The 12,701-nt window shown below is 41.7% G+C and overlaps 1 protein-coding gene across 1 annotated transcript; it reads right to left on the bottom strand.

Annotated features, from left to right (window-relative positions):
- Positions 1–2,672: 2,672 nt before the first annotated feature.
- nfs1 (NFS1 cysteine desulfurase) lies at positions 2,673–12,435 on the bottom strand. The gene is made up of 13 exons (XM_049023256.1): positions 11,977–12,435; positions 11,708–11,784; positions 11,484–11,600; positions 11,061–11,144; positions 10,798–10,950; positions 10,128–10,221; positions 9,845–9,979; positions 6,855–7,012; positions 6,609–6,714; positions 5,790–5,871; positions 5,606–5,689; positions 5,134–5,223; positions 2,673–3,746 (listed from the first exon to the last, which is right to left on the bottom strand). The coding sequence occupies exons 1-13, from the start codon at positions 12,083–12,085 to the stop codon at positions 3,683–3,685; spliced, it is 1,353 nt and encodes a 450-aa protein (XP_048879213.1). The 5' UTR covers positions 12,086–12,435; the 3' UTR covers positions 2,673–3,682.
- Positions 12,436–12,701: the final 266 nt, after the last annotated feature.

Raw genomic sequence — 12,701 nt, 5'->3', positions numbered from 1 at the left:
TGATGTAGTCCTGTTGGAGTCATGTGATATGTGTACTCCGAGGAACTCAATGCCTTTCACCACTTCCATAGTTGAGTTGTTGATGGTCAGTGGAGACTGTTCTCCTGATATTGTCTTATGACCCCCTTGGTCTTCTCCGCATTCAGGGCCAGGTTGTTATCTCCACACACACAGCTGCTCTGACTCTTGCCTGCAGGGTTGTGTGGGGGCTGGGGATGCCTAATCACCTGGCCATTTTGCTTCAATGACTGAAAGCACCTCCTTTACGAAGTAATGATTGTCCCTTTTCGATCACCAAATTATCAAACTGCAAGCTGGTTGAATTTTGTTTTGTCATCCAGGGGACTTGTCTGTGCATTCTGAATACAGTTTACTGGACCACATGCATCTGTCATCCTTTATGATTATAAAGTGAAACATGGAGTGAGAAGCTGGTGAACTTGCTTCCTTTTTATTTTTTTACATTGACATAATGTTGCAATCCAGCAGAGTTGCAGGAAGACGTTGCTGAAGATATTGCACAGGTTGTCACATTCCATCAGTCGATACTTCCGGTAGGCATGGTTGCCAACATCCCACCCTCTCTGCCCGTGTGTTTCACAGGTAACTGGAGTATCAAGTGGAACTTATTCTGAGCCAAATTTGATTAATTACAAGATTGTTTTGGGTATTGCAGATGAAAGCATGCCTGTCCAGATCGCCCAGTTCCAAAGCTCCCGTCCGCTCCTCAGCTGGGTGTTCGGTGCCTTCTCTCCATATGGTGATCCCAGCCACCATGTCCTGGCCGGAGGGGCAGCTGAACGTGAGAGCACTCGTGGATTTGGGAGCAGCGGGGAACTTTATTGATGGTCACCTGGCGCAGTGCTACTCCATCCCTCTGGAGCAGCTCCCCACACCTCAACAACCCAAGGAGGGTTCTTGTTCAAATCCAAGCCGTTCAACAAGACATTGTTCAGGGAGGTGCCCTCATGACTGGCACTGGAATCAAATATTATGCATATTTGACCTGGCTTGTGAGGATGATAAACACCAAAGATTGGTAAGTACCAACACTCTTGATCTTTGTTGAGTGGTGGGGCTGGTTCAGCATGACCTGACTCAAAGATCTTCTTCATGATGCTGAAGAAGTGTTCTTTCATGTTCAGTCTTTTCTCAAGCATACAGAGCAATGATTCAAAATGTTTGATTGGCTGATCCCGATTGTTGGGAAGCTTCTACCTTGTCTTCCTAAAGGGTAAAGGGGCTACCCAGCTGTTTGAGTCATCCATAAAGACCTCCCTGTCCATAATTTCAAGGAAGGCTTCATCATCTATAGACATTCCAGGTCATCATGTGGTGTCCTCTGGAATAACTGCTTACTGAGGTTGTCGGTTTCATCACAGTCAATAATCTTCGCAATGTTGCCTCTCTCTTTGATGTAGATGTTGTTTTTGCAAGGATATACAGCCATTAGTTAGCATCAAGGTCCTATAGATATTGACATTAGCTGGCAAGTGAGCTCCTCCCAAGCAAACTGTTCCTACAATGACCCAGTCTAAGTTGGGCATACGGAGCATTGCCCTTGGTATGTCTCAGCTGAGAAGGATAAGAACGGCTGCTCGGTACCCTACTCTGACGCTGAATCCAGTGAAGACAGTGACACATCTGATCCATCAAGAGCTCCCTTTGCTTTAGATCACTGATACACGGGCTTAGCCCTAAGATCGGCTTCTGTCACTTCCTGGACAACAGTGTCACCAGCATCCAAGTTGTGTCTAGGAAGTACCTCTCTCACATTTTTATGTGCATGCAATCTTGAAAAATGTCATTCAGCTCTTCAATAATTTTCTGTGTAGCCTGTCTTGAAATATGAAAAACTGTCTGCGTACAAAGAAAAAGCAAAGCAAGTTTATGCTCTAGAGAAGGTGCATCCACTCTATCGTCACAAGCACTAACTGCCGATGTACAGTAGAGGGAATCTGGTCACAAACTCACTCTCCATCTGGTTCCTGGTCTACAAGACCAGTTTCAGTCTCCTCAAAATCCATTCCAACTGAAGTCCTTAAATCTTTCAAAGTGTGCTGTGTATGAGACCTGCTTCTGTGACGACTGAAAGTAGGTACCACATTGGTTTTGAAATCACAATTTACAAATGGGCATCCGACGGACTGGCGACTCCGTAAATGTGATCCTAAATGACCAAAAACTAAAAATGACAAAAAAAATGACTGCTTTTCATTACAAACATCCCTAAAAATCACACAATTCACATGTAAACGTTGCATTCTGTAAGTGTTTAGATGTTTTTGCATGGAACTTGGAGAAATGACACCTTAACGATCCTGATGTTGTAAAAAAACAGATGGAGTCACTGAAGAAACCAGGCCAGCAGGCTCCTTCCCGACTGGGCTATGCTGTGGCATCCCAGAAGTATCTCTGCATTGTGGTGTGAAGACGAACAAAACTTGCACTGCATCAGGCTGCTTCGCTAAGTATTTCATATAGATGAAATGTGAACTTCAGAGAATAACAATGGTGAACCTGCAGAGAACATTCCTGGATGCTGCTGAGACACATACTCCGAAACTACTCACGATGTTCAGAATAAGAGCAGCATACTTTAGTGAAAACATGCAGACACTCCTTGACTCATAAGATAAGCAGGTGATTAGAAAAAAACATAGTCAATTAAATAAATCTACCAGTCTAAATTACTTTTATTCAGTTATTTTTGATCTTGTATGTTATTTACAATAAACCCAAAGACTGAGCCAAAAAATGACTTGCAATCACTGAATTTTGCCACATGTACATACCGACTTTCATATATGAAGCAATATTCTCAATAGATTATTCAAACATTAACATAAATCATGGTGAAGGCAGGGCTGTTTATCGCACCTCCCCTACCAGTGCCATGTGAATAGCAGAGAAGCATCTGAATAATGGTTATGACCTTGATCATCAATCAAATGCTGTACATACATCTGCTATCTACACAAAAGTTAAGTGCTGACAACTAAGTTGGTGTAAATGTGTCAAATGCAATCAGTGAGGCAGGATCAGGCACTGCACTTCCATTAACAAAGGGAGATAAAAAATAAGGCATAATGACGCTTGGTCGAGCAACTGCACTTAATCTCAAAGCTTTTCACAGAAAGTGTTTGAAAATGAGAGATTTAACTCCAAAAACAGTCTAAAGAATTCATTCTAATTAAGGCATCAAGTGAATATAATCATTTATTGCAATATAAAAATCCCAGCTTTCCAAAAGTAATACGGACAAACTTATTTCATGTAGAATGCGTGAGGAAGGCGGCGAACATCACCTCCGTGGTTCCAAGATGCAGCCATTTGAACGTTTCCCTAAGACTGGTGCTTGTGTGTGAACTCATTCAAGGGCCCTGCACTTGGGGCAGACCGAAGCCTTTTGGTCTGCGCTTTGTCCAGTGATGGCAGTCACAGTGCTAATGAACTGGCCCTTCTACTACATTTATTGTGCAATGGATAAATCTGTCCAACATAAAGGAGATACCACACTCAGCTAATATATACAGCTCCAATAAAAACGTTGTGCGTGTTTTGCTTTTCCTACAGGGAAATACCTCTGCGAAAATATCCTTATTACTCAGACATAGGATAATAAGAAGTTCAAGCACACATAAAACATGTCCCGCTAAGATTGTTGTTCCCACAGTCCTTTTCAGTGCTGTGTCCATTTGATGCTCTTCAAATCGATTCCTTCCTGCACCATTTCCCACAGGGGGCTGTATAGGGGGTGGAAAAAAAAAGTTTAATGAACCTTACAGAATTCCAGAAAGTTATTTGTCGAAAGATTTATGTGCAAACGACGGAATTACAGAAATCAAGCAAAATTTGAGGTTTACATAGTGACCTCTGGCATACGGTATAAACTAAGAGGAGGACTGTGGTCCAGGTCCGGACCCAGAAGCTGTATCATACGGACCCGGACCGATAGCCAAAACAGAAAGTTATGATTTAAAACCTGACAGGGCGCTTCTATTTTAAGACAACTTTTGTAGTCTTTTCGGTAGTGGTTTAGCACTAGAACCACAATTTCCACACCAATGAACATCGGACTCCTTTAACCGAAAAGCAAGATGTAGTTCGGCGTATGCAGCCCTTTGTTTGCGCTAATGTGCCATTAGTGTTAATAGCAGCAGCGAAGCTAACACCCGCAACCAAAAAGCCATAATGTTCCTAACAGAGTGACTGATCTGTCCTGAAATCGTAAAGCTGAAAAGCTTTCAAACACAGCATATATAATATAACATGTTGGATAAATAGATGTAGTTTATTGATTTCATGTTTGTGGAAGTTTCTGCTTTTTAACAACTGTATAAAATAATGTTATTATATAAATCAACTCAGCTGAAACAAAAAAATGTAAATTTTCAGGGTTGCCTAATCGTAAGAATCTGGCATGACACATTTTCAGACTCACTCGGAAAATCTTACAGCAAATCTATATTATTCCATTATAAAACCGAAAACTAGCTACGTCAAATTTGTGCAGACATCTCAAATTGAAAATCGCACTCCAGTCAGCTGGCCGGAGTTGGCAACCTCGCGTTTTATTTGAAATGAAAAGTAAAAGGCAGTTTACACCTGAAACACCTTGTCATTCTGTTTGCGTTGTTACTCCGACAAATATAAAATGAATGAGAAAAAGGGGAAATTCGAGCTTTCCCTTTATTTTATTTTTCTGAAATTAAGCACTTTATTTAAACATGCACAATTTTCACTGTTTATTTTCTTATTTTGAAATGCAGCCTTTAATAAATGAGAGAACATTATACATATCTACAGTCAAGCATATATGTTCGTTTCTATGTCACTTGACAATAAATATTGTTTAAAAAGTACTGAATTGATTTGATTTGATGGTCAGGTATTGATTACATGCAATGTTGATACGGCTAACAGGCTACTTAAATATATCTCACACTAAATAGTTAGACACTATGATCCTCTAGACCTTTGCTTCTAGAAATTTTTTCTAACTGAACCCCTTTAAATTGTAATTGAATACTCCTGCACTATTCTATAATGGCCAGAAGCGGTAGTATAAATGCACACGTGTATCAAAACCAATCCCTCGTGACACAATTTACACAAAGGCTCAGCTCTGACCTCATTTCCCTCAGACGCTTGACCTGCTGGATGCACTTCTCTGCTGTGAAGTCGACTTCCTCCTCCGTGGTAAATCTTCCAATACCGAACCTTAAAATACACAGAAGCAGCATACTTTGAAAAAGCAATTCTTACTGGAATTTGAAATGTCTCTGCTAAAAAATGCAAACTTCTTCGAACAACAATGTAACGGGGGAGACAAACAGGGTAAAATATGCAACAACGTGTCCCACAGTGTTCCCCATCACCCCACCCCCCATAATCCTTACTCACTCCCGACAAACATCCTCACCTTTACAAAGTGTCTACAAAGATCTAAAAAGATCCCCTCACATACTTCACACTAACGAGAAAGTGTCTGTGGTAGAGAACTGATCCCAAAACCAGGGACATTACAGTCCATGATCGGACTAGAAAGCAAAACTAGTGGTAGTTGTGAATTTCAGAAGATGTTCCATAGCGTGACACCAACCTGATTGAAGAGTGTGCGAGATCCTCATCTGCGCCAATGGCTCTCAGCACGTAGGAGGGCTCCAGCGATGCAGAAGTACAGGCACTACATGGATGAAAAGGTATAAGAGCAGCACCACCAAAAAAATAATGTTTTTAAAAATCACAAACGGAGCGTGTTGCCGCTACACTGTCATATGACCAACCTGCCAGAGGACAGGGCCACATCCTTCAAGGCCATCAGCAGACTCTCACCTTCCACGTAGGCAAAGGATAAGTTTACGCATCCTGTAAAGGGTATGAAAAGCCATCAGCGCTGCCTGCTACGGCTCAAGGTGCCGACATACTAGCGAGAATAAAAACTCTTCTCTCATTCGTTTCCATTATTGTTGCGCGAAGCGAAAATCAGATTCCTCACTTCTGGCAGCAGAATGACTTCTCACCGAGTTGATCTTAATTGAACTTTGACCTACAAATTTGCGCAGCTCAATCAATCAGGTCTGGTGTGGGTGAGCTTGGCCTATCAGCATCACCAGCCATGGACCGTGGAGCAACCAATTCTTTTTAACTGCTGATTACCGGAATATACATTTATTAACAGGAGAAAAGCATTCAAATGGGTCTCGAAGGTAGAAAGCATATTACAGTGCATTTTACAACATTACTAATTAGCATGCTTCATATCTAGCTTCCTGAGCTAGAAGGCTAATATTACATCATGCATTTATTCCACTGTTCGCTATGAATTTCACCAATACTGACCGGCGAGATACAAGAAAAAAAAAAAAGTTTTCAAATATATATTTTAAAGGCAAACTTATAAACATTACTCCTTATTAACATCACTGCACCAACAATGTCGTAAAACAAAACGTCACACCCACTTCTTGTTCTGGGTTGTGAAGATGACGCAATGTTTTCACGCCAGTGTGATCGCACCTTTAAGATGGTGGCTTCCATGACACCCTGGCCCCCCAACCCGGGACACAGACTGTCTGTTAGAGAGTGAATGGGACAGTTCTTACCTGGATATCTCTGGTCAGGATCTCCATTCATGACTACATCAGGCAGCTCCGACATAATTTTCTGAACAAGGCGCTTGGCCAACATAGACACCCGACTGTGGTCATACTGTCACAGGAGGGGAAAATAAACACAACACAGCATGTTCAGTGGCAGGAGGCGGAGCTTACGTTCTCATGCCACTCTGTGGTATGCCTATTCTACTCTACGTGCTCCTTACAAACACCTAAATTGCTAACATGCATTACCTGCATTTCCTGTTGTGCAATTTCACATGCAGCTCCTAGTCCCACCGCCAGGGGGGTGGGAACAGTTCCAGAACGCAGTCCTCGCTCCTGTCCCCCACCAGACTGGATGGGCTCCAGCCGAACCCGGGGCCGTCGCCGTACGTACAGCGCCCCCACTCCTGTCGAGATGCAGGGACACATCACCATTAACCCAGACGTCAGCTTTACAAATGCCTATGATGACGGAAAGAAATCAGTGGTTTGAGTTATTTTCATACACTGTTGCCCTGTACAAGGAAGGTGAGGTGTGGGGTCTTGAGTAGATGCCTTGTGTGAAACCCTACACATTGTTCAGACCTGGAATGCAGCAACATCTAATCTTGTAAACATTTTACAGTTTACTATTACCAATGTAAGTTACCCACAAACCAATATAGCCATAAATCACTGGCTGAAATTCTACAAGCAAAGATACTGGGATATGAGGAATTAATGAATAATCTTGTTGTACTGTATGAGTTCAAAGTATATCACACATGCCTTGCCATTTAGATAAGATCAATCTTTATTGTCATTTTCACCTGAACAACGAAACAAATGCAAATCGACTCAATGTGAGGCATAAAAGTATATATATATTATTTTAAGTAGTATTCAAATATACATTTTAAAGGCAGATTTATTAACATTACTCCTTATTAACATCACTATTAAGTACTTTACTTGATATTGCCATGACTTCACTCTATTAAACCTGCCTCTAGCACCGGTAGTGTTTGCACACTTATGGTAATGCTTAATTACTCAAGTCTGTGAGGGTTTGCGTTGCATAATTTTGATTTAACGTCGAATACACAATACTTGGGCAGCTGTATGCAGACACCTCTCTGTCACATTTGTACATGCTTGCTGAACATCCCATTGCAAAACCATGGAGACTAACAAAGCAATGACCTCTCCTTTGCTCCTATAACGACCTCCCACTCATCTGGCAAGTCATCCCACTAGGTCTTGGAGTGTGGGAAAGTTGGAAGCATATAATTGTCTAAAATGTCTTTGAAAATAAGAAATAAGAACGTAAATTTACAATTCCATTTTAAAATGTTCTTCTAATTTCAACTTAAGGCCATGAGTTCTAGTATTTAAACTAATATTGAAATAGCCATTTGGCTGAACAGCATCCAGACCTGTTAGAATCTTATATACCTGGATCATGTCCCCCCTTAGTCTCCTTTGCTCGAGGCTAAACAGATTCAGCTCAGCTAACCTCTCCTCATGACATTCCTTTAAGACCAGGAATCATTCGCATAGCCCCACGTTGCACCTTTTCCAAGGCAACAATGTCCTTCTTAAGGTATGGTGACCAAACCTGCACACAATATTCTAGGTGGGGTCTTACCAAGGAATTCTATAATCCTAGCATCACCTCCCTTGACTTAAACTCAACACAACTAAAGATGTCACCAAACATCCAACCCAATTTCAGTGGAACCCATAAAATATCTGTACTTTATATTTCTGCTTCTTGCATGGATTACCTTACATTTATCTATGTTAAATTTCATCTGCCAGGTATCAGCCCAGTTGCTAATTAAACCAAGATCCCGTTGTAGCTTTGTGTGCTGATGTGTGCATGGACCAAACCATGAAACCATTATCTCCCGTCCACAAACTTCACAGCTGGCACCCGCCTAAGTCCACGCGACACGACGACTCGCCGCGGGTTAAGAATCCGCTTACGCCGTCACACGCCAGCAGCAAACCACTCAGTGCTTGCAAAAGGTGCTGGATGGGTGAACACAATGTCATGAAACAGTGCTTGCCATAAAAATAAATGCAATTGTAAAATGTTTTTCAGCTTGAAACAAAATTAGTTGCATTGTTGGTTTACGAAAAAAAAAGCTCTCTTGCTGTTGGGTCTAAAAGTGTGTTAAGTTTCATTAGTTAAATACGCTTACCAAAACCAACCCGCTATCCTTGTCTCTGCATTTATACACCTCCAAGCAGAATTTTTCTGCATTAAGTTTCGATATGACTTTAAGGTGACGTTAAATAAATAATTATTAGTTTCTCTTCCATATTGTTAAGCGGTTTGGCTTCTAAGTCGCTGAACCTACACATCACAGACAGAAAATTATATCTGATTGGAAGCTGCTTTGCTAGAGGGGAAGATGGCGGCGCAGGAGGTAGTGCTATCGTTCGGCAACCGGAGGGTTGCATGTTCGAGCCCTGGTTCCTCCTGACCCCATCAAAGTGTCCTTGAGCAAAACACTGAACCCCAAATTGCTCCCGGTGTGCAGGTTGCTGCCTTGCATGGCAGCCTCTGCCACCGGTGTGTAGATGGGTGAATGTGAGGCATAAAATGTAAAGTGCTTTGAGTACTCATAGGAGTAGAAAGGCGCTATATAAATGCAGTCCATTTACCATTTGCTAAAGGTAGCAAACTATGCGAAAGTTCAAGCAGTGCGGTAGAGCACAAAAAAAAAAAAAAAAACGCTCGGTGCTTGGCACCCGAGGCGACGTCGCTCTCCCCATTATCATTCCATGGTGCAAAACATTTTACCGCTTACCATGAGGACGCATTTCTGCTACCCCACAGTCTAATGGCGACATGCTTTACACGAACTGAGCTGATGCCTGCTGACAGGCATAGCAACTCCGGTGAGGAAACGCAGTCTGAAAAGCTGCTGATGAACAGGTCTTGCAGTTTGAAACCACATGTAGATTCTCAACCAAGAAAAAGCGATTTTTACAGGCCAAACACTTCGGCACTCGGCAGCTTTCTGATCACCTGGCGCGGCCTCCCCCTTCATGGCTGGCTGAGATGCTCCTGGATGCTTCCAGTTTAGAATAACAGGAGTAGCAGCTGACCAGGGCAGGTCCGACAATCTCTGACATTCACAAAGCTCTGACCACTTAATTATACTTCTTACATGCATTCATTTGCATCACATTACTCAAAGAAGGAATTTTAAATAAAAAAAAAATAAAAAAGTAAGACATGTGGTTACCTTTAGGACCATATATCTTGTGACCGCTGATAGACATGAGGTCAATCTTCCAGTCTGTGACATCGATGGGGATCTTCCCAACCGCCTGCGCAGCATCTGTGTGGAAGAACACACTCCTCGATCGGCAGATTTCACCTGGAATTCGGAGACATGCCAATGTTCAAGTAAGATGGAAATCGCAAACAGTGTCATTTCCATGTAGAACGAGCAGCCAGAAATCAAGGCTAAACAGTGAGGGAAGCGAAAAATACACGGCGATGCAAACTCAGCTAAAATGACCCACCAATTTCCTTCACTGGCTGTTTCACTCCGATCTCATTGTTCACAGTCATCACGGATACCAGACTTGTATCTGGTTGGATGGTTTCTTCAAGTTGCTGAGACATCAGCACACGGTCCACAGAATAACAAAGGAAGAAAAACTTGTTTTATTTTGAATTTTCAAACTATGTTAAGCACAGCCGCGTTCCACTGGTAGTACCCAAGCTCCCTCTAGTGGAACACGGAGGTATCTCCTTTTATCAAGTTGGTCACAAAATTTTGAGATCCACTGATTTCAATAATGCCCAACAGAATCCATTGTTTGTTCTTCAAAGTGATAAATCTGCACTGAAATTATTACTATTAAAATGAACAGACTTTAATCGAAATGACCTAACATTTGTATTTTAGCATATCTTTCATGTAAATTTAAACAACTTTACAATGACAATGATCCAGCAAATAAGTGTAAAAATAAGAGTTTACTTTGCATGTTGTACGCACATCCAAAACATAAACTGCGTATGACACACAAAACAACAGGCAAGTTTGTTTACTAAAACATCCATTAACTGGCCAAACTTCAAATTCCAATAGATGCAGCTGAGCGAGATGAACTTCAGTGTCACAGACGACACTCTGCTATACTTGTACTTCACTTGTACTGTAGGTTTTGCGGAGAGTTAACTTGCCTTTAGGTCAATCAAGCCGTTGCTTTTCACTGGAAGGTAAGTGATGTTAAAACCTTCTGCTTCTAGAACACGACATGAGTCCAGGACACACTTGTGCTCAATCTGGGTGGTAATTATGTGTTTCTTCTTGGCTCGATAAAACCGAGACACCCCCTGAAAGAGGAAAGCAGCAAAGAAGTTCTACTCAAATATAAAGATTCAGCTATGATACACCGGCCCCAATAAACCTCCAGAAGACGCTAGTGTTTATTACCAGCACTTACTTTGAGTGACATGTTGTTGGACTCGGTTGCTCCGCTGGTAAAAACGATCTCCCTGGGGTCTGCTCCAATCAAATCTGCTACTTGCTGTGTCAATAGGGAATACATGCAATACAACAGAAACACAAACAAATTATTATAAAAAAAACAATACCTAATAAATAAAAAGAAAAGCAAACGGCTTTCAGTTTCCTGTTTTATTGCGCCGTGCATTCCTCTGATGCATGACTTGCAGATTTTTTTGTATAAACAACTAGTCAGGACGATAATTATGGAGCCCATTAAGTGACAGGGTTGGGAAATGTTGTTCTGGAACACTTCTGCATTCCCTCGCAATTGCTTTGGGTTCATTCACTTTTAAAAATAATATTTCTCAGCCCTTTATGGACTCGTTAGATAATTTAAGGTTAGAAGGGGAAAAAAAACCTTTCTGGCCTTTTCCATAGCACTCTCACTCTCCCACCCATACGCATGCGTCCTGGAATGCGGGTTTCCATAATAGTTTACTTGATAAGGAAGCATGGCATCCAAAACTCGTGGGTCCTGTAATAAAATAATAATAAACATTATTATTGCTGTTGTCGATGTTAATAAATATGATACTTAATCTTAGTTTAAGTTCAAATCCGTACAACTAATGCGGGACCTACCATTGGAGTTGTAGCTTGAAAATCCATGTAGAGAGGCCGGAGCTCATCTTGTTCCAAGTATCTGCTTTTGATAATTTCTATTTAGCACGAAGAGAAACACAAACGTAAGTGGTAACTACTGTGAAATATCTGATGCTATATGTTTGCGCTTAAACACTTACATGTGCAGGATGCCGAATATTTAGTGCAATAACAGGAATAGAATAAGACCAGCAGAATAGCTAAAGAATAACTGCGTCATATTTCAAAGGGATTGACAAGATACTCACCCTTCTGTCGATGGGCGACACTGACAACACTTTCTGTATACTCCCGACGATAGCATGCCACCGCACTCCTCGATCCCCAAATACTCCTTATTACCGTCTTGCCAAACATTTTACTTAACCACACAGCAGTGACGCTGACGAGGTTACTCTCTAATAAACAGATACCAAACACGTTTAGTATGTGTGTGGATTTCCCAGTCAGAAGAGACACTCGTGCAACGAAGCTGTCTAAAGTTACAACAGCAAGCACGTAAATTTTACAACCTGAAATAGTCCAGCGATCAGAGGGCTTGTTACAGCAGAGCACGGTTACAACTGGGAAAATGGGACGGTGCAGAATAACAATAACTGCGCAGGCACCTCGTAAGGATTACAGAAGTAGCACGGGATGGCAGGCAGGAAGGAAAGGGGGAGGACAAGCAGGAAGCGGCCGTGCACCGTGAACTGCAACCCGGAAAGTGTTTCTGCATATTCCCAGCGAGATCTTAACGCCTGTTTAAATATACAGACAAACGCAAACGGCGGTGACCATTCATGATTTTAGATTGTCGAGTATTGTCATGTATTACATCTTACCTTACGCATTTCTATGCGTCCCAATATTCATTTAAATCCACTTTTAATCCAGAAAAATGGTTACCAAAAGACCAAAACGAAAACTTACCGGATTAATACTAATAAATGAGATGCATGATTATACACACTAATAACGAAAATCTCTTGTG

The sequence above is a fragment of the Brienomyrus brachyistius genome, chromosome 8 (genome assembly GCF_023856365.1).
Source record: "Brienomyrus brachyistius isolate T26 chromosome 8, BBRACH_0.4, whole genome shotgun sequence".
NCBI classification, from domain to species: domain Eukaryota; kingdom Metazoa; phylum Chordata; class Actinopteri; order Osteoglossiformes; family Mormyridae; genus Brienomyrus; species Brienomyrus brachyistius.
Note: the sequence above shows the minus strand (reverse complement) of the source record. Positions and strands in the feature narration are given on the sequence as shown.

Coding starts and splice junctions, on each gene's coding strand:
- nfs1 (XM_049023256.1), bottom strand. CDS start 12,085: ATGTTTGGCAAGACGGTAATAAGGAGTATTTGGGGATCGAGGAGTGCG. Junction 11,601..11,707: donor TTCAAGCTACAACTCCAATG/GTAGGTCCCGCA, acceptor ATTTTATTACAG/GACCCACGAGTTTTGGATGC. Junction 5,224..5,605: donor CTCGCACACTCTTCAATCAG/GTTGGTGTCACG, acceptor GTGTATTTTAAG/GTTCGGTATTGGAAGATTTA.